The 23,141-nt window shown below is 36.3% G+C and overlaps 1 protein-coding gene and 1 long non-coding RNA gene across 9 annotated transcripts in view; one reads left to right on the forward strand and one right to left on the reverse strand.

Annotated features, from left to right (window-relative positions):
- The window catches only part of LOC103552990 (uncharacterized), a 49,902-nt gene that overhangs the window by 13,893 nt on the left and 12,868 nt on the right, over nt 1-23,141 (forward strand). For 4 of the 6 annotated variants that reach the window (XR_011522108.1, XR_011522107.1, XR_545363.2 and 1 more), the window contains exons 4-5: nt 10,132-10,338; nt 11,286-11,431. This is a non-coding gene — a long non-coding RNA (uncharacterized lncRNA). Of the gene's footprint in view, nt 1-10,131; nt 10,339-11,285; nt 11,432-11,843; nt 11,904-23,141 lie in introns of all 6 variants that reach the window. The other 2 variants (XR_545364.2, XR_011522110.1) reach the window with 1 other exon arrangement.
- TMEM244 (transmembrane protein 244) overlaps nt 19,159-23,141 on the reverse strand; it is a 28,040-nt gene continuing 24,057 nt past the window's right edge. Inside the window, exon 5 of one of the 3 annotated variants that reach the window (XM_008523334.2) lies at nt 19,159-22,601. In XM_008523334.2, coding sequence (XP_008521556.1) covers nt 22,507-22,601 — 95 coding nt within the window. In that variant the 3' untranslated portion in view covers nt 19,159-22,506. The remainder of the gene's footprint in view (nt 22,602-23,141) is intronic. The other 2 variants (XM_008523332.2, XM_008523336.2) reach the window with 2 other exon arrangements.

Consider the following 23,141-nt stretch of genomic DNA (forward strand, 5'->3'; position numbering starts at 1 on the left):
AGAAATAAAACAACAAAGATTTCCAAATTTGATGAAAACCATAAATCCACAAATCCAAGAAGTTTAACAAACTCCAAGTAGAAAAAACAAAATTACACCATGTCGTATTAGAATCAAATTGCTGAGAACCAATGACAATGCAAAAATCTTAAAAGCAACGGGGAAAAAAGACATATTGCACACAAAAGAATGATGATTAGAATTGCTGTAGACATCTTGTTCAAAAAAATGTAAACCAGAAGACAATGGAGGGACATCTTTAAAGTGCAGGGGGAAAAATGATACTCTCACCCTAGAATTCTTTACCCAGTAAAAATAGTTTTCAAATATAAAGGCAAGATAAAGTGTTTTTTAGACAAGCAAAAGCTGAGAGAATTTATTGCCTGCATTACAAAAAATGTTAAAGGAAGTTCTTAGGTAGAAGGGAAATGATACCAGATGAAAATTTGAATCTATACAAAGCAATGAAAAGCAGGAATTTTAAAACTATGGGTAAATATAAAATATATTTCCCTATTTAAAAAAATCTATTTAAAAGATATGATGGTCTAAAGCAAAAATAACATATTGTGGGATTAAGAATATATGTAGAAGTAATATGTATGATAATAATAATTTCCAACAAAGGCTGGAAAGGGAAATAGAAGTATACTATAGTAAGGTGTCATTTGAAGACAGACTGGGACAAATTAAATACTTATACTGTAAACTCTAGAACAAATACTTTAAAATATTTTAGTGCTAATAAATCAACAGAAGAGATAAAATGGAATCTTGAAAATTATTATTAAATTAATCCAGGCAGGAAAAGAGGTAAAAAGGAACAAAGATCAAATAAGACAAATAGAAAACAAACGACAAGATGGTAGATTTAAACCAATGCATTGATAATTTCAGTAAGTGTAAATGGCCTAACACTCCATTAAAAAGCAAAGATTATTTGACTGAATAAAAAACAAGGGACAATTATATGCTGTCTACAAGAAAAACTTGCTTTAAACATAAACACAAATGACACTTTTAACAGATGAAAAATGAAGTGAGAAAAAAGATATCTCATGCTAACATTATTCAAGAGAAAGTTAGAATAGATATTTTTCTTTTAGGTAGATTTCAGAGCATGGACTATTACTAAGGGTAAAGAAGGACATTTCTTAATGGTAAAGATAAACATTTATATGTTCATCAAAAATATGTAAAAAAATTTAAGATATATTCATCTAAACACAGAACTCCAAAATACACAAAACAAAAACCTATAAAGCTTTAAGAAATAGACAAAACTACAACTACACTCCTCTCTCAATAATTAACAGAGCACATAGACACACAGTCATAAGGATACAGAATACTTGACAGTGCTATCAGTCAACTACACCTAACCGACGCTTATAGAGCCCTCCACTCAACAAATAGAATACACGTTCTTTTCAAGGGCACATGGGATAGTTATCAAAATAGATCACCTTCTGGGCCATACAGCAAGTTTCAATAAATTTAAAAGATTGAAATTGTACAAAATATGGTGTCTGAACTCAAAGACATTAAACTTAAAATCAGTAACTGAAAGACACTAGTAAAATTTAAAAACACACTTCTAAAATTCTAATAATCCATGAAACAAAGAAGAAATCACAAGGAAAATTAGAAAATATTTTGAACAGAGTAAAAACTAAAATCATCAGATCAAAATTTGTATAATGCAGCAAAAGTAGTGCTTATAGGAAAATTCATAACATTACATGCTTATAGTAGAAGAGAAGAAAGATCTCAAACCAATTATCTAAACTTCCACCTTAAGAAACTAGAAAGAGAAGAGCAAATTAAACCCAAAGTAAGAAGAAGTAAAAAAATAATGAAGATAAAAGCAAAAAATCAATAAAGTAAAAATAAACACAATACAGAATATCAATGAAACCAAAAGCTGATCATTTTTTAAAGTAGTCAATAAAATCAAATAAACTTCTAGATACATTGATTATGAAAATAAAGGAGCAAAGACACAAATCACCAATATTAGGAATGAGAGAGTGGACACCACTACATGTCCTACAGATATTAAAAAGACCCTAAGGAAATATTATGGAAAATAAAATGCAATAAATCTGATAACTGAGATAAAATGAATTTATTCCTTGAAATAATAAGCTAACAGAGCTTATTCAGGGAAAAATAGATTACATTAAGAGTCCTATAGGTGTTGAAGAAATAAAATTCATGGTTTAAAATGTCCCCACAAAGAAAACTCCAGGCTCAGAGACTTCTTTGGTGAATTCTGCTGGTCATTTAAGATATAAATAATCTCACTTATACACATACACTTCCAGAAGTCGGAAAAAGTAGGTACTCTTCCTAACTCATTTTATGAAACCATCATTATCCTGATACCAAAACTAGACAAAGACATTACAAAAAAAGAAGACTACATTCTAATTTCCCTCATGAATATACACTCAGAAACATTAACAGAATATTGGCAAGTAGAATCTAGCAATATTTAAAAAGGTCATCATGACCCAAGTTGAGTTCATCCCTGAAATGCAAGGTTCGTTTATCATTCAAAACTCAATCAATATCAATTGAATCGATGTCACCCCATTAACAAACTAAAAGCAAACAGAACAGGACAAGAGGGCCAATTTCCTCCTCTGACATTTCTGGTATAAAAATTTACTATCATTTATATCATCGCATTCTATAAAAACAAAATTCTGTCATTTATATAAGCAAGAAATTTTTTGTTTTAGATCTCTGTTATTCATTTTTTTGGTGAAATGGAATGTCTTAGGGAAAAACTGACAGACTTAACATGATATAAAGTGTTCAATGGTGTCTGTGTGTAGAAATCAGAAATGTATAATAAATGTATTAAATACTCTTAAAATTCAGTAGAACTCAATTATTTTTATTAATAAAGTGGTTGTAATTTTTGAATTTGTAGAAGTTATATATAGATTACAACAGTAGCAGCTAAAATCAAGAAAGTAGATAATATACTGGTCCTCAACATCATCACGACCTGACATTTTTCTTTTTCTTTTTCTTTTCTTAAATAGATAGTAATCTGATTTCTTTTTCATCATTTTTGTTTGGCTGAAATGATAACATAAGTATTATAACTAATTACTGAACACTTACAAAATTAGCAAATTTCTATAAGTATTCATTAACAGATGTTTTAAAAAATTTTCTCTAAATTAAGTGAAATGAGATAATATCTCGTACGGCATCATGTATTAAAATGTAAGCAAGGCAGTGGGTCATCATGATAAATACAGTAAGATAACATAAGAAAATAGCAAGCTAGGTTTTATTGCTATGATTCCACAGACAAATTGCCCTCAAAATTGGAGTGACTGAGGGTTCTGTGTCAAGAATTTCCCTGCACCTAGGTGGGGACTCCTAGAGATGGTGTTTGGGATGGCTTAGACAACCAACTAGGGTGTCCTTCTTCCCGTCTTATGTCATGTGTAATGTCAAGAAAGGAGAGTGAACTTCACAAAGGCATTTGGAACATGTTCCCTTCAGTTTCTTGTGAACTATTACCTAGAATGTGACTCAGAAATAAGACCTAAAAACACTGACTTAAAATGACTCAGAGTTTCTACTAATTAAGAGAAATATCATTTTTTTTTAAAAAAACCACAGTTGTAGCACTTTTTTTTCTTAGATTTTATTGAAGTCACCTTTTTTAGGTGCTAATTCATGCTTTTTTGTCTTACACTTCTTTGCCGTAGACATCTTTGCCCCAAGCATTTTTGGGGCAAACATTTTCCCCACATCACTAATTGGCCATAACCAAGTATAGAACACTGGGTTGTATATTATCTTTACTATTTTCTTCTTATTAATATTATTTGGGGAACCACCCTTTGAAGTTGGGCACTAAGACTCAAGCTAGCTAGACTCACCCTCTCCCTGTTTGAATCTGCAGTGGAGACACAACAGGCAGGAAAGGAAGCACAGTCATTTCAGATACAGATGTCCATGAGTTCTTGCTGAAATGTTTGACTGGTACCTGTTTCCAGAAGCATATATCTCCTTTCATAAACACTTTCCAGACGTGTTCCTCTTGGTTGTAATCTAAACATGCTCATTTCCAAAAATGCTAATGGGGTAACATCTTAACTAAATATGATATAATACTACGGTTTATTAAAAGCCTAAAATGTAAAACAGGCTACATACACTATCTGTAACTATCACAACACCCCTGCAAAGTACAGTCGGCCCTCCGCATCCATTGGTTCCATGTCCGAGGTTACGGAGGGCGGAATAAGGGATTTGCGCATCCGTGGATTTTGGTATCTGCCGGGGGCCCTGGAACCGATCCTGTGCGGACACTGAGGGACGACTGTAAATGTGTGACCCTCCAGCAGCAGAATGCAAATACTGCATCCATTCTGTATCTTGAGTCTTACTGCATTCTCTCCCCCCTCTAACAAAGTTACTATTTATTCCATAACTTTGTCCCTGTGTTTGTCATCAGTTTCATCTCTCCTGACTCAGAACTTTATATTTTGGTGTCATAATTTTGTCTTGACTTAATCGTAGGCTTTCCTCAGGGTTACCCCTCCCAGTCCAGGCTAGCCAGCCCTTTGCTGTATGTTTCCTGGCCACAAGTGGCACTTGTTCATTCAGTAAACTGGAAGACCTGTAACTTCTAAGAAGCAATCAAATCCACTTGTCTATTCCATGTAGCTGGGCAGCTGTCTGTCATCCACCCTGGGAAAGACTGGAGGTTTTTTCTCTGGAGAGAAGGTTTCTGGACTGGGGGAGACACCCAAGCACTGCTGAGAAGAAGGGGTGACCTGCTAAAAACAGGCCAATTAGAAGATGTAAGCAGACAGCATACTGAGACCTAGTGACTTTACGCTCCACTCCACAATACAGCCAGACCTTTATTCCTAAGGCACAGAAATGGGATGGTCTCTTCAGGAAACCCTCCTGGTCCAGGGGAAAGACCTAAAAACACCAACATCAGAGGGCCCACCATTAAATGGCCAGTCAGCTCAGCTGACAGCAAAGCTCATGGTTCAGAAGCACCGTACATGGACCCAGAGCTTCTCAGCCTCCCTCCCCCTTCACTAGCACAGAGAGCAAGCATTAACAGGTATCTGAGAAGAGCCTCTAATATGAAAGATATAAACCAAAAAAAAGTAAAAAAGAAAAGAAAAACAGAAAGAAGCCATTTGGGAGAGACATAGAAAGAAGGATAAAACCCTATCATTAATATCTCCATCTGTGAACAGCTTTTATATAATTTTAATAATGCATAACATTGACTATAAAGCCCAAATAACAGCCAAAATTGTGATACAGCTGTGTTGGGGAAAAGAGGGATGGCACATATATTTAATATATATGAGAAGGGAGCAGAGCAAGGAAAGAAAGTCAAGTCCTCATCCTTTCCAGTGGAAAGTCAATAGGAAAGGCCTAAAACTGAAAAGTACCAGCAAGTAGCAATAGAGCATTCTATGTAGGTTATAAATACCTAAAAATTGGTGATGGTACCTACCTCCAGGGAAATGAGGGAAGGATGACTAGGGGACTGGTGTTTTTCATAATAAACTTCGTGAAGACTTTTGCCACTTGAGGTACGTGTATAACTTCAACTTTGTTTTTAATTAAAAATACAGGGAAGAAGTGAATAAATAGAAGCCAACAGCAGCATATCAGCTAGAAAACTTTTTTAAAAGTCTATGCAAAAATGATGGTGGCTTGAATTAGGCTCATAGTGGAGGAATTCGAAAGAGATGGGCAGATGAACTATTTAATTTTTTTCTAGATTCATACCATTGGGGTTGGAAAAGATGCTTGATATGATTTTGACAGATAAACTATTTAAAAGTCACAGTACCTGAAAATTGGTTAGATCTGAACATCTAGCTGGGGAGACAGAGGCATCCAGGATGACCACTGGGTATCTGGCTTGAGCAACTGGGTAGACAGCGGTGCCACTTGCTGAAGGAGACAATCAATGAGGAGGAGCACATTTTAGGGGAGAAAATATTGAGTCACTTTTGAAACTGTTTCATTTAAGTTGCCTCTATATTTTCCCCAAAGAGGGAGGTCTGGGAGGTTGTTGGATAGGAAGTTCTGGAGCTTGAGACACATAATTAAGCTAGAAATACAGGCAGTAAAATTGTTGGAAAAAGGTGAAATAGGTCATAAATGTGTATTTTGTTTTCTTGCCCAGTATCCCTTTTCCTTGCTCAGAGTTCTTGTGAGGACACTCATCTGGCCAGCACTCATTCTGATCTACTCTTACCACAGGGATGGAGTCCAGATTGGCTCTGTAAGCACCCCGTCAACCTGGCCACAGTGCTTGGTTCAAGATGAGCATGTGAACTGAGATGGGTTTATTAGAACCCTTTTGGGGAGAGTGGAAACAGATATGAGAAGAATGTTCTTCTCTTTCCTTCTAGAATCCTGGGCCATGTAATTATGGAACTGCCAGTGGCTCTCTTGACTGTTAAGGGAGAGAGTCTGGCTGAGAATGAAGATAACATTGTGGAAAGCAGGGCTAAGGGACAGAGAAAACAGGACAGATTCTTACTATCATTAGTCACCTTCCTGGATAGAGCCAAGTTTCATCCTTTGAATTCCCCATTGATGTGAGCCGATAATTTCCCTTCCTAAGATGGTTTGAGTTGCCCCTGACAGTGTCTTGTCTTGTGAGTGGGAGTGGCTAAGTTGCCATGTGAGAATGTGAGGGGTACATAAAGACAGTATCTAAAAGAGCATCCTACAGGCCTCAGAACTGTGAGTAGAGGAAGAGGTGGCAGGAGAGACCGAGAAGAAACTGCTGAGTAGATAGAGAAAAAAAAGGAAGGGCAATGCCATGACAGTCATGAGAAGAGAGGATTTTCAGAAGCAGAGAGGGATCAACAATATTAAATGCTGCCAAGGTCAATTAATGCCTTAAAAACTTGGCCTTCACGCCGTGGAGCTGACCTTGAAGATGTTGGTAAGAGTAGTTTCAGTGAAGTAGAACCTGACGAAAATGGCTTGAGGAATGCGTGGGAGTTGGAGAAATTGAGACAATGAATAGAGACAACTCATTCAAGAAGCAGGGCTTGGAGAAGAAGTATGATAACATAGATGCTCCCAGGAGACAGGTCTGGATTTTTTTGTTGTTTTAAGAAAAGAGAGGCATGAGCATAAGTAAATATTGATGCAAAGGACCTAGTGAAAAGAGAGAAACTGATGTGAAGAAGTCTAATAATTTATGATGGGAAATCCGTGAGACATTGGGGGAAGTGTGATCAGGAACACTAGCAGAAGGGTGCACTTAGATAAAAAGAGAGAGGGTAGAGACATGGATGGGTACAATGAAGTTGATTTTATAAGCTTGGCCGAGAGAGTTCCTATCTCATGAATTTATTTTCACTGTGAAGTAAGAGGCGGGGCTATCTGCTGAGAATAAGTAGGGGTGGAACATTTAACTGAGGCAGATAAGATCTGAAATAGCCCCTGGACTAACAAGAACACCTGGCAGGATTGAAGGGCCTAGGTAAGCTTGTGTCCATGTGTCATGCCAGAGTTGAAGGAGCTGCTCCAGCAGTGAGGGGCAGCATGAGAGAAGGGGAAAGCTGTTTGTCTAGGGTTGACATAGAATGGCAGTCACTGTTTCCTGCAGAGTTTGGGGAAGGTAGAGTGACTTTCTTGGGCATAGAATTCCTTTCTTTAGAAAACAACCCATCAATTTTCTTACCTGAGGGTTTGTCAGGGAGAATTGATAGAGCTTATTGGTTAAACAGTGGGATGGAGAGTGGAGGGATAAATTTTACATCAGGAATAACGAAAATAGGTCTCTATCAGGCAATGAACAATTTATTTTATGATTCCTCAACTCATGTAACCTTCATGACAACTCTAGAAAGTAGTTTTATTGGACCCATTTTATGGCTGAAGAAACCAAGACTTGGAAAATTAATAACTTGTGCAAGGTCTCGAGGTAGGAACTGGCAGACAGCCTGTTGCACCATAATAGAAAAAGCATGATTTCTGGTGTATCAGAGACACATGTAAATCCAGATACACCAAATTCTTGTCACTATGGAAGAGCTACCCTTGTCATCATGTCTGATCGTAAACATCCAATGTGATTGATTACACACTGGACAGCAGCCCTAAGAAAGGCTTGGGGACACAGTCATGGCTCGGTGCTACCATGGGCACAGGATTTCCAACCATCCTCCCTTAGGACTTGGGCAAGAAATGTCTCTGCCCCGGCCTCACATTTCAGAAGTCCCCGCATATCACAAACTTCTGTGAAAGAGCCCATGGGCACCTCTGTTACTTGCCATCCGGGTGCACTCGGTGCTGACACCGCAGAACCCATCATCTGAAACACCTGCTCTTGCAGTAACACTTTGCATCCTCAGGGAAACACTTCACATCTCTTCTATAGCTTCTAGACAGATGCTGGCTGCCGCTGAATGCCGTCAAGTTTTGTGGGTTGTGTGGCTGACACTGCTTCTGAGTGCAGAGAAGATTTTGAATGTGGAAGCACTCAGGAAACAGGAGAGGCAAATTACCGATTGGTTAAATCCTTCCTCTCGGATAACGTTCTTGCATTAGACTCTGACATAATGAAGTATGCTTTCCCAGTGGTATCAAACATCCACGTCCTTGCTGTCCTGGTCTTCCACATCCATTGTTGCACGTGGCATGGGGGGAACATTTTGCAGTATTAAACAGTTCATATTACTCTTATATTTGTTTGTGTATATATCTATATCTACATTTACTTAAGTCTAGACATAACATGAGTAAAGCATAATCTAAATTTTTTAAATGATAACTAGATGGACACTAAATGCTGAGATTGCCAGTAATTTTGTTTTTGTCAAAGTATTTAATGAGATTTTATTAATTTCCTCCCAAATAATTTCAGGTTCATTTAAATAATTTACATTAAAATTTGTATTAATCATTATAATTTTATTTTGCGTTTTAATTTTTACATACCATTCTGAATATTTTAGAACATAACATTTTTGAAAAACATATAAACAAAATTTAATTTACATTTTTAATAAAAATACAGTCAAATTAAGTTCACTTTGATTATAATTGCATTTTAGTTCCTAATCCCTTAGGTCAGTGAGAATGAGTTCATGTTGAGATCATACTAGAAATAGAAAATAGAGAAGTAGAGCTCAGGGAGAAAAAAGCTGAAAAGCATGAAGACCAAAAATGTTCAAAGAGGCAGTGTGCTTAAATTTTTAAAAGCTGGAAACAACAAAAATGAGATTTATATTGAGCATGACCCACATAAAGTCTGCAAACAGGACATTATAAATTCTTTATTAAATACAGATTTAATTACTGTCCAAAAGAATGAAAATGCACTAAAATTATTTTTATTAGATCCACAACTTGAATAAATTAAACGAAATCCTAGAAATTGCATATAAATGAAGATTTAATGAAGATATTACTGTAAGAGATGGTGAAAACCACCACATAAAGTGATAGACATTTATATCATGAAAATGAAATATTTCATAAAATTTTCTTCAATAATGTTTAAATTTTATAAAATTTCTGTTTCATTCCCAAATATACATATTGCAAATTTTATTAAAAATGTTATTTATTATTCCTCAGCTGAGCAGTTTCTCCAAATTTAAATCAATTAAAAATACTCTAAGAATTACAGAGACCTGATATGGCTTTACTGTTATTAGAACACAAATTATGAAAAATTCCTGATTTTAACAGCATAATTAATTTTTTCCTGAAATGAAGACAAGAGAAATAAATTGCATGGAATAATTATACAATAATTTATGAATTATGGAGTGTCTCATTTTTTTACTCACTCAAACATCACCAGCAATCAACAGAGCACTCAAACTTGTACGATAATAATAAAATCACACTTTCTCGAAATAGTGTTCTTTTTCAGTTATATAAAAGTCATACTTTAAAATATTTTACATATTTAAAAATTACATATTTAAAAAATATGTTTTACATATTTAAAAAATTTTATTGCTGTTAAGATATTTTTGTCAAGATAGAGGGATAAACATTTTATTTAACAGTTTAATAACTTGATTTTAATGTTGAAATGTGTAGTCATATGGTCTAAGGTCTACATCTGTGTTCTTCCCACAGACCTCTAGTAATTAGCAATGGTTAACAGTTGTCAAGTCAGAATCTGTTAACTTAACCACATGTGGACTCATTAATGTAACCAAGGGATTCTGGAGAACCGCCTGACCACCCTTAATACCTCACTGGCATCATTTGGAAACAACAATGCAAGCGAATTAACCTAAGAGATTCAGCCAGGGTAAAAGAAATCAGAAAGGATGGATGCATGTAAGTAAGGCGATCTCTAATTCATTGGCTCACATCAGAACCTCCTGGAAAAACTGTGTAGAGTGGATGGGACCAGTTACAGTTTTCACATGGAAAAGTTTGCGCAAATTATTTTTAAATTATATGCAAATCCAGAATGGCAATGAGTTGCTTATTTATTTTAATTATTATTTTCCCTTAAAAAAATATGAGTGTGCTGGTATGTGGGAGCAGCTGCAATAAAGCATGCTAGTTATGACCTAGTGGTGTCATCTTCTCATTGACGAATACCCCAACCTCATCCTATCTGTAATGGAAAGACAGTACTTCTTTAGTGCTTCTAATGGAAAAAAATTACAGCTGTCAGAAGTGATAGCCTAGACTACTTTTATGTAAGCGTTTCCTTAAAGCTGTGAATCTCCAGCATTGGCACAATCTCATAAATTTTCTTCTCATTCCTTTTCTATTCTTCTCTCTGTTTGCATTTCCCCTCCTTTTTATTGTCCTCCTTATAAGTGTTTATCCATGCTAGCATTTCGAGTAATGCTTCTCATCAAAAATTTTAAAAAATATTTTGAATATATTAAGCCTCAAAAATGGGGGTCTTGGGGCCGGCCCCGTGGCTGAGTGGTTAAGTTCTTGAGCTCCACTTCAGCGGCCCAGGGTTTTGCGGGTTTGGATCCTGGGTATGGACATGGCACCATTCGTCAGGCCACGTTGAGGAGGCACCCCACATGCCACAACTAGAAGGACCCACAAGTAAGATATACAACTATGTACCAGGGGGATTTGGGGAGAAAAAGCAGAAAAAAAAAATGGGCCTCTTTGATAAAGCAATTTCTGTTTGGATTTACAACATACTAGTGAAAAGGATACTTTTAGTTTTGACATTTGAGAAAGTTTTTACCAATGTTAAAAATATGTGATGATATTTATTAGAATTTTTATTTTAACTTGAAAAAATACAGGAAAATGAAAATAGCAGCCACGGTTGAGAGCGCTCACTGGCCTAGGTCAAATAGACCTCAATTTAATCTGTGTGCTCCGTTTACCAGCTGTGTGACATTCAGCAATTGGCTTAACCTTCATGAACCTGGATTTCCTCATCTGCCAAGTGGGTATAACAATGTTCCTATCTCAAGAGATGTGAGAATTAAACAGAATTATCTGTATAAAGTGCTTAGAACTGTGTGAGGTGTATAGACAAGCTTGTGAGCATTATTATTGATTTCAGTCTTATTATTATTATTTATTATTATTATTAACTTCCTCTAATCTTCTTTTATAAAATAAAGTAATACACACCCACAATGGAAAATGTGTACAGTAGAGAAGCATAAAATAAATAATCTTCTTTCCTTGCCTCTGCCATCCCCCTCCTCGTTAATGGTTTTTCATGTGTTCTGCCTGAAAATTAGTTTGGAGACCAGCATATGTACAGTCCTTTCTAAAACTACACAGAGATATCAGACTTTGCATCCTGGAATTTTGTCACTTAAAATTTTATCTTGAATGTCTTTGTCTAGGCATCACGCTCTTTATGATGACTGTGTCCTGTTCCGTTGTATAAATGTACTGTAAATCAGGTAATGAACCTTCTTTTGCAGTTTTAGTTTTTGCAATTATGTCTATAAGGAAAAGTCCTCGCAGAATTTCTGAATTAAAGTATACGTGTGTTTTCTACTTTGATATATTTTGCCAAATTACCCTCCCAAAAAGTTTACACTAATTAAATTAGTGGTATTTTATGCCTTAGGTTATGGTCCTAAAAACATGTATGTAAATAAGTTGTTTGAAATAGATTTTTTCACTAAATTCACTAGAGCTGTGATTTATATTTTACCTGAGTCCATGGCTCTTTTTGATAATTTTTGAAAAATGTGGCCTTTCATCTTTCTGACGGTATGCGTTCAAGAACATGCACATGTGGGCACATGTTTAGAGGAGGCCCATCTGTGGTAGGCTGGACAATGGTCCCCAAAGACGTCCACATCCTCATCATTAATTTTAGCCCAGTGAGCCTTGACTCGGACTTCTGACCTCCGGAACCAAGATAATGAATTTGTGTTGTTTTAAGCCACTAAGTTTATGGTAATTTGTTACAGCAGAAATAGGAAACTAGGACACCACCCATGCATACCAGATGAGGACTCAGCTGTGTGGGCACATGCCCTGTAGTGGAATGTATGACAGCTTTAGAAAACCAAAAAATCCTTTGGTACGCAAAGCACTAAAAAGTGGAGCTGGCCGCTCTGCCTCCCCTGTGTTCCCACTGTCATGGTCCCTAAGCATCTCCATGGAATCTTCCGTGTTCCTTTAGAAAACTACTCCTTTAGAAAATTAAATAAGCTTTCCTCTGTGATTTGAGAATATATTTATAAATCGGATCTTTAAAAAAAAACTCATGTGTTTTCAATTAGTAAATATTTATTGGCATCTATTTCAGGATAGCTACTGTGCTGGACTCCAGGACACAGATGTAAACAAGACAGACTTATTCCCACCCTCACAGGTTATAGTGTAGTAAGGAATGTAGCCAATTCCAATGTAATGCGACAAATGCTTTGATGGAGAAAGACTAGGAGCTATATGGATGCACAGAATGGGTACTGTCAGTGGTCTCATGTGAGAAAGGCACAAGAGAGATTTTCCTGAAGGAAGGGACATCCAAGATGAGACCAGAAAGAGTTCGCCAGGCCGAGGATTAGCCTGTGCAGCTGCAGAGGAAGGAAGAGGGTAAATGGAAGAGGCATGTGGTGTGGAGAATCGTTCTGGTAGAAGGAACAGCATTTCTAAAGACCTAGAAGTGAGAGAGTAGGGTAAATTTGGGAAGCTAGAAGTAGTTCAACATGACCGAAGCACAGAATGCCGTGGAAAAATGGAAGGAAATCAGGCTGAAGCTCCTGAGGGGTCTTGCTGTTCCTAAGAAGGTGTTTTCACTTTACTGTCTCGTCCAGGCAGAGCCACCCGGGTAGGTATGGGGTGCGGTCCCATTTGCATTTAGCAGTGTCACTCTGGCCAGAATGTAGAGGACAGAGGAGAAGGAGCAACACTGGAGGCTACTGCAGGAATCCAACCTGGAGCCGTGATGGTGGTGGACATAGACCCCAGAGAATGACTGACAAGATGTTTGACACAGCCTGGTGATGAGGAGTGTTGTACCTCCAGCTTTGTTCTTTATTCTCAGGAATCCTTTGGCAATTTGGGGTCTTTTGTTGTTCCATATAAATTTTAGGATTCTTTGTTCTATTTTGGGAAAATGTTGGAACTTTGATAGGGATTGCATTGATAAATATATTTTAATAAATGAGAGAGATTTGTTGTTTTATTCTCATTTATTATATTTGCCCAGTTTTGGTGCCAATGTTATATCACATTTGAAAATAATTGGATAGCTTTTCTTTCTTTTCAGTTCTCTGAGATATCTTGTATGTGATAGGGATTTTCTGGTCTTTAATGACTTGATAAAATTACAATCTGGGCCTGATGTGCTCTTAGGGAAAGGATTTTTGAGTTTAATTTTAAAGTAAGTTTCTTTAATAACTATTAATTTATTTAGGCTTTCTATGTGTTCTATTTTTCTTAAAAGTTGTCCGTTTAATCATGTTCTCAATTTTTAATTTTAATAAGATTTCTAAAATCCACTGCATCTTTACTACATCTGCTATTGTATTCTTAACAGTGTTTGTGTTTTCTTTCTGTTTTGGAGAGTAGTATCACTTTCCATATTCCACAGAGATTTGTCAGATCTGGAAAGATCAATTTCTTTCACTGCCACTCCCTTTTATAATCAGAGATTTTAGTCCCATTCAAGATAAATTTACACTAACAATCTATTTGTTTCCTTAAAGAAAATGTTTGTAAACACCAGGTTTTTTGAACAAAATTCAGTATCAGCAAAACCAAGTCCTCACCTGGTCATGAGGGTGGAGGAGTGGGAGAGTCAGTAGCCACATATATCTGCATAGTGTATCTTCCTTAAGCCAGCAAGCATTCTGGAAAGTTCATTTTCCTATCTTGGATAACCTATTTTTATCTTTGGTTACTTTTAAAAATTTTGTTTTTATCATTACTAGTCTTCAATTTCTGTGTGCTTTGTCCAAGTCTGGGTTATTTCATTCATGTGACTTGAGATTTGGTAAGCCCTTTTCATCTGGAAGCACATACGGCTCTGCAGTTCTGGAAGGCCTTCACCCGTTACGTCCACATGTTTTCTCTCCTCCGTTCTACTGGCATATCCTTGCAAACTCTGATTAAATGGGTGTTGGGGCTTCTCAGTCTATCTTTCATGTTTCAATTTATCTTCCATGTTTTCTACCTCTTTATCTGTGCTGAATTCTGAGTGAGTTTCTCAATTCTTTCTTCATGTCATTCACTTTTCTCTTCAGCCATATTTGACCGCTAATTATCTTGTTTACTTAGTTTTGTAGATCAATGACTGCATTTTTCATTTCCATGATTTCTAAATTTATTTGACATATATATCACCTATTTATATATATGCTTTCATATGATTATTGACTGTTCTCATTACAGAGATGATGTTTCCTATTTTTCTCTTTGAAGGGAAATGTGGATACAGTTGTTTTTAAAGTGCTGCCTTATTTTTATCGCTGTGGTTGAAATTCTTCCATATTTTGAGTGTGCTATCTTCCATACAAGTAGGTTTGCTCACTTGATTTGTCATTTTTGCGAGAGCCATGCTGTCCCAGAGAATTTTTCTGCACATATTGTGCTCTGATTTGTGGGTGTGTGGTTTCTTTGTACTGTCTCTCTCTGTGTTGCATAGCCCGGACCAGGTCTTCCATTAGAACTCCTTGAGAGGGCTTTTCTGTGTTGGGAAGGGAAAGGGAAGGATTGGAGCAGAGACAAGGGGTGCCCCTTGGAGACTCCTTTACCGGGGGACCACATCTGGGATCTCACCACTTCCTGTGGACTCCTTACTTCCCTCTAAGCAGTGTGGCTCCTGAAAATACAAAGCCCTTTACTCACTTCAGGTCCTCGAGAAGATCCCAAATAGCACCCAGGGCTGAGGCCTGGGGTGGTGGGAATGGGGGGGAGTTAAATTATCCCCTCCATGGGGCTGAGGCAGGGAGGCAAGTCAAGGCCTTTAGGAGGCACTCTGCCTACAGAATCACCTAGGATGACCCCACGTTCTAGGTAAAGTGAGGCTATTGAGATGGGAAGCAATTGGATTTGTGTCAGATCTTCCCATGACCTTTGCCAACCTAGACTGGCCCAAGGGCAGCTTGTTTAAAGCTCTGCTCCTGGTGCCAATGTCTTGTTTTGTGAGTGGAAGCTTCCATGGCAGCTGAGATCTGCTGCTGGCTTTGGCACAAAGCTTCCTGGCATTTGGCAAGACCAGAAGCAGGCATTAACCTACTTTCAAAGGAATAATCTTGCCCAAAGACCAAGTACAGAAGGATGAAGGACAAGAAGAGGAGAACAGTAGCCAATTGACCGGATCAAATAAATACAGTGGAAGGATGCTAACAGTAGGGGCAGACACCCACCTTCATCTTTTGTATCTGTCTATAAACAAATAATTTTCTCTCAATGCACTTTTCAACAATGGTATGTTAGAATTATGCTGTGTTTAACATATTGTCCCCTACCCCTATTGTGGTAGTCAGAAAAATCTCAGCGCTTTTCAGAAGTTTTAGAAGACACCAAACAGTAGTTTTTCTGCCTAATGCCAGGCTTCATTTTATTAGCATCCTAGCGATCTTACGACAGCAGGTTCCTAGGAAAAGATGTTTATAATTTACAACCAATCACACTGATTCACTCATTAGAAGACTTGCTGACTACATTGGATTTACTAGAAAATGAACTGCAAGTCCAATTTGATAGCTCCTATATACATCTTAATTTACTAAAATTATTTTTTAGTGTCAAATAAAAGACTGAGAATCTCAAATCTAAAGAGAGTAAAAAGAGCAGAAAATTAAGAAAAGGTTACAAAACATTTCTGGGGAAAGCAGAGAGGGTGATTATTACCATGGGATTAAATATGTTTGACATTCTCTTGTAGAAATCACCAGTTAAAACCTAAATCATTCTCAGAGCTACTGAGAATTAGACTGAGAATCAGAAGTTATCCTTGAGTTCCCAAACCATTCAAGATAAAGAATGACACCCAGTGGTGACAGCCACTGTGACCAAAAAAATAGTCATATAATATGGTAGGCACCACCTCATCTAATTCCCATATATTCTTTTTCCTTGGTTCCATTAACCCAATTGTAAGCTGATAGTTTGGAATGTACTACCATTTCGTGTTCCTCTCAGACTGAAAACATGGTATTAGTTACCCAGGGGAAGACCAGGAGGCCTTTAAAGGGAAAGGAAAGAGGAGTTAGGTTTCAAGATTTACAAATTTATGTGATTTTTTTAAAAGTATGGCCAACATATTTTCACCTTTAAGATCTATTGATGCTAAACACTCATGAAAGGAAAAAAAATCAAATTTCAGTCATAGCTTCAATACAGAAGTTACTTTTTTTATATGAAGGAAAATAAAGACACCAATACATTGTGCATTACTGGTCAAAATACGCACAGCCTTAATGCATACTGGCCTGGATGACGATCTCTGGGTTTTCTATGCACAAGCCACTTGGAGATTGCTTAAGCGCTGGTGTGTCCATGCTAGGCCATGCCAGAGAACAGATTCTCCCCACACCAAGACAGTGGCCAGTTCGTGCATCTCCATCCACCACTGTGGAACTGATGGGTTTTTTAATTTTCTGATTTCCCAGTGCAATCAGACAGTTGATTCCCAGAGAATAGGGAGTGTCACATCTGGTGATGACCGTGGAAGGAAGCATGTCCATTACCTTTAACACTTCTTCTTGAAGATGGATCTTTCTGCCTCAAAACAGCCTCAAACTCAGCCTGATTGGGCATTATAATCTCTGCAGACTGTATTACTTTCCCCTTGTCAATGGGAAGGAGAGCCTCTAGATTTACATGGTCCAATACAACAGCCACTAGTTCAAATTTAAAATAATTAAGTTAAAAATTCAGTTCTTCAATCACAGTAGCCACATTTCAAGAGCTCAACAGCTATACGTAGCTGGCGGCTACTGTATAGAACAGCACAGATCTAGAACATTTCCAACATTACAGAAATTTGTATTGGTCAAACCTGCTCTAGAATATAGAGAGAGCATTTCCACTCCAGCAGCAAAATTTGGCCCTGAGAAGAGACTAGATGTTTTTTGACAAGGTGAATATTTTGCAAAGTCATTTGGGATAGGTTAAGGTGAAGGGACATATTTGGAGAACAAAGGATGGTTATCCCTCAGGCAATGATAAGGATTTTGTTCACTTACTGGTCTATATTAACTGTGGACAGGATCTGATTGGTTTGGAGCACACAGAGCATTTTTAGAGGCTGTGTGGAGAGAAGGTGAGGAAGAGAAGAGAGACCTAGTCATTGGCAGCAGCTAAGGGAGAGAGCCAGGATGTCTAATGAGTTGATGAATAAGGGTGCTGTGTCACGTGCAACGCAACCCTCTCCTCCATCTCCCCAAGAACCCTTGTGTAGAATATAAATTACTCACCAATGCCTTGGAAGTTGGATGCTGTTTTTGCTGAGTCTGCTCTCAAAGTGAGTATGGTCAAGGTACAATGTGTCCAATTATATTCAGTTTAAACAATTTACTCCCTTGCTACTGAATATCGTCTTTCTCCAAGGACAATGTGTGTGGGTCTTTTCCTTTTGACACTAAGGACTTTGGCTGGATCGGTACAATGATCAATCCCCTCCCAGGTGTGCCAGTGTTTGACAGGTCCCAGACTCTTCCAACATGCAACTAATTTGATAGATCGTAGCTGACTGCTTTGAAGCAAGGAAAAATGAATTTGTTTTTTCTCCTCATTGAACAAATATTTATTGTGCACCTGAAATGTCTAATATGTCCCAGACACTGTTCTAGGAGCTGGTTATATAGCATTGAATAAACCATATCCATGCCCTCAAATAGCTTAAATTCTTCTCCTTTTACACCCTATCATCTACCCAACAATAGCAAGTTAGAAATCTAAAAACTACTAAGTACGTTGCTTTACCTATGTTACACTTGAACATTCCTAGTGCCTAGCGTGATATCTCAGAGTCTAGCAAAATGTTTGTTGGCTGGCTAAATGAATGGATAGATGGCTGGGTAACTGGTGTGCTGTACACAGTAGGCATTTGATCGATATTTGTTGTTAAAGGCTACTCTAGAAGTAGGACGAAATTAAATTTCTCTAAATTAGAATTGGCTACGGACCATATTAATTTAGGTCTCAATTATATAAATCATTTTGTTGTAACAACTTAGGAGTTGATATGCATTGTAAAAATACTATTTTAATAGATGCATATTAATAGTGTAAAAATGACCATTCTTCATGTTGGAGGGGGGCAGTAAAATGCATACTCTCAGATTTTTGGTGGGGGAATGAATTAGTACAAACTTTCTGAAAGGCAATTTGGAAATATTTTTCAATAATTAAAAGACATTCATACCATATGACCTAATAATTTTACTTCTAGTGATCTATTTTAAAGGAATACCTGAGAATGCAAATAAGGATCTACCTAAGGTCTGCCTACTTAATGTGAGAAAGAATTATAAAGAAATTAAGCATCAATCATAAATAAATGGCTAAATAAGTTTTAATTCATTAATATTATAGAAAAATATACAGCCATTAACAACACACTTAAAATATGTTTAATGAAATGTTTTGAATATAAAAAGTGAAAAAAAAGCAGAATTGAAAACTATAGTCTAATCCAAAGTAGTCAAAAAACGCACATACACATATAAACACACAAAAACACTCGAGTTCGTGAGTTATCTTTATTTTCTTCTTCAAACCCTTTATATTTTGCTATATTTGAACAATGAATTACTGATTACAATGAATTAATGATTACTGTGATAGTCTCTAAGAGTTTGTTAATATACAAAAAATACATGGGAATAGTAAAGAGATATGAGCTCGGTTTTAAATAGCTAAATATGACACCAGCTTTGAAAATACTGGCTAGATTAACAAATCGATATTTTGTGCAGGTTCATTTAAGATAATAACTGGAAAATATTTTTAGTTCCTGTTTGAATTATTAGGCACCTGGGAGAGGGTGAAAGAAGAAAGTCATATGATAATTAATTTTGTTTTTAAAGATGATTTGGTCCCCTTGTTACTGAACTACCAGAAACATTTAGATAGAGTAAAAGAAAATCTAAAAGAAACAACTAAGGTAAGGAAGGAAGGCATAATATTTGGAAAAGTTGTAACTTTATTGTCCTCTATTAAAAATGTGCTATATTCCCGAATTTTTACAACTTCTATGAGGCCTTTTTCTACAGTAGAAATTTTCAATAGAAGAATTACATTATCTTCATCTGAACAAAATTGTATTTCCTCCCTTTTCTGACAATTTTTACTACAGCCATATCTACAGATGCTTTTGTTATAGATTTATTTACCTATCAATTCAGGTTTCTAAAGATTATGAAGAACAACTCTAGGAAATGCCTTTATTTTTCCTTAGGCTATCTGTCATAAAATTCTTTATCTTATAGTACATATATTCTCACTTCTATAGGATAATCTCTCCGGCTTTAGAGCAACACCAAACAGCTTTTGAACTTATCAATCCAGCTACTAAGGTAAATTGGTTGAATGAAATCCATAAAATTTTAAATAGGTGTCAAATCTTTAGACTGCAGATGTGAAAATAGTCCTCCTGTATATTTTGGGATCATTGTCAGCAAAAGCAAAGACACTGGTCATTCACTTGGGAAATAATTCTTTTAAGTAAAATATTATTAAAGGAGCATGTAAATAGTTTACATTATAAGATAACACAATAGTATAATTAAAGCATATTTATTAAAAGGTTATACATAACATAAAAGTATTATGTTTCTTAAAAATATGAAAATAGTATCAGTTTCATCTGAAAAATATGCATCAAAATACCAGATAGGGTCCTACCAACATATAATTCCATGTGGGACACTGAAAAAGTAAGTTAAATTGGCACGACTGTTGGCCTCTGAGAAGTTTATATACAGTTTAAGGCAATAAAACCTAAAGGGAATATTTGGTTGCTACATCTGATACACAATATCTTTAAGCTAAAATATGCACCTTAATTGTATTTTTACTTTTTGTTTGTCAAATGGTGTCATCAAATAGATAATGACAATCATTTTAATGAGTAAAAGAAGAAAACTATAGACTATTCTTGTGATCAGGAGAAAAAATAAAGAGGATTAACATAATAGTAATTACCTGGGCAGATGGATTCTAATCCTAGAAATAAGCATGCTAATTAAGCTATGCTACAGAATGACAAAATATTAAGGTCTTCTGAGTCTGGAGAGATTCTTATTCTAATTTACTAGTGTAACTTAATTCTCACTATATTAAAAACAACGTAATCAACCAAATCCTTTTTAATTGTCAAATTTATTTAGGCAGTTTTAATGTTTCTGTAAATTTCTTCTGTGCATATGAGTTTCATAGGGGCAGACTTTCTCATCAGCGTATTCATGGTTTGTTTGACATTTGCATTTTTCATCGATTGATCAGAATTGATTTTGTGGTATGTCCAAGAAGACTCTTTTCTATGTGTTGCCAATGGGATTTTAATCGGGGAATCAAAGATCATAATGCTGACCCTTTTCATAGCCACCCTATACTGCCTTCCTTCATTGACGAAAAAAATCTTTATTAGTATCAATGGAATTTACAGTCCCTTGACTGATTTAGTTGAGTTACAGATTTTGATACTCCCATTAGCAAACATTTTGGAGGAAATTAACAGGAAGAGTGAGAATAATGGATGGCAGACAAAAGTTTGTGTGAATAAGTAAATTCGAGAAAGAAGCACAGGAGACGGTATCATTATTTTCATTTCACATGTGTATGAGAAGCTTATATTATCTAACCAGTAACTGATCAACGCAAAGCGGTTTTTGGAAGCTCACCTAGAATACACACAATTAGCATGACGTTTCTTAGTGGTCGAATGCAGGTTTTTATGGAAGAAACAGATTTTAGGGTAAAAAGACTGATCCAGGAAAAAAATCTAGAGATGGCTTTTTTTTTGGTTTCTAATTGTTTCCCAAAAATGTTCTTGTGTGGGGGCAGGGTGGGGGGTGAGGGTGGGGGAAGAGGATGTTACTTTCCTGCTCTGTTTCTGATGCTTGTATTTTAGTTGTAACCATGGCGTACACTTCTTTTATATCAGGAGATATTTTAACTATATCAAAAAGTGGTAAATATTTAAGACAATTATATAAACACCTCATTTCAGTTTTAATCCAATTCAACAAGCATTTATTGAATAAATGATATAAAAAGCATAAGACTGGCAGTTCATAGCTATACAACCTTAAAAACATATGGTCTCAACTACATAGACCCTTGCTATTCAAACTGTGGTCCATGGACCAGCAGTGCAGGCATTTCCCTGGAATTGTTAGAAATACAGAATTTCGGGCTCCACCCCAGAACTTCTAAACCAAAATCTGCATTGTAACAAGATCCCCAGGTGGTTCAAATGCGCTAAAGACCACAGTCCAGGGAAAGAAATCGATGCTGATGTCAAAAAAATAAATAAATTATTTTGCAAGAATGCTTTAACACAGAAAAAAATACTGCGGGACAATAATAGAATCTAATTCTAGTTACAGGGATTTGCAATAGTTTTGAATCTGCCCTCTTCTATGTGACACTTTCCACATGATACATCAGCATTTTCCGAGTATGTCACTGGTCAAATACGTTTGAGGACCTGCTTAGAGAAGCCTTGTTCACCATGGTGTGTTGAAGATTCCGAGAAGTCCTGAAATTAATCAATCTGTTTTACTAAAACCTAGGATTCTATAAATATACTTAAACATGCAACTTTTATTTTCCTTGCATGGCACTATTAGCATACTTCAGAACTCATGCTCTATGGAACATGCTCTGGGAAACACTGCAACGTTTTGTTCATGAATTCTTTACTAGGATCCTTCTGCTCTCCATTAACATCTCCTTTTTATTTTCATAGCTATAACATATCCTGAATAAATTTAACCTCGAATATAGGCATGAACAAAAAACACAATTTAGCTCTGATACAATGTTTGTAATAATATAGAAAGTCTGAGGCAAATTAGTTCAGCTGCTCTTTTAAAACTCTTCCAGATCTGGATAGATAAAGTTGTCTTTGAATAAACAGTATGCTAAAGTCTGGCCTCCACATATCATCAAAATTAAGCCGGATCCTGCAAGTAATGAAAGGGCAGTTTTGGTTAACTACCAATAATGAATAATTCATTGGTGAGATTATGAATAAGAACAATTGTCATGACTAAAATAATGTTCCTGAAACGGACATAGCATTTGAAATAGAGTAGTTTATAGATTCAGCTGAGAGGAGGTATGTATTCTATGCTGGTAAATTGTTGAAATTCAAAACTTCCTCCAGGGAATAGGTGCATGGCTCTGTCAAATTTCTAGTAAGGAGCTCTTGAAACTCGAAACAAAGGCAATGAAGTCAAAGCACATGCCAGGCAATTTACAATTCTCAATTCTTTTAGCTCCTCAAACTTGCCGTTTGTTTGTGTTATGGCTACTTAAAAACATATTTTATAAGGCATTTTCTCTCTAATTATAAAAGGAAAACGTGCTCACTAACTGGGAAAATATTTTTAAGTATAGAAAAGATTTTGAAAACCAGAATTCCACCTACCTGAGCTATTTGGTTTTATGAAAATGCCTTCAGCTGTGATTTCATTGGCCCAGTGATTCTTGTTTGTTTTAAA

This window comes from Equus przewalskii, chromosome 9 (genome assembly GCF_037783145.1).
Source record: "Equus przewalskii isolate Varuska chromosome 9, EquPr2, whole genome shotgun sequence".
Lineage (NCBI taxonomy): Eukaryota > Metazoa > Chordata > Mammalia > Perissodactyla > Equidae > Equus > Equus przewalskii.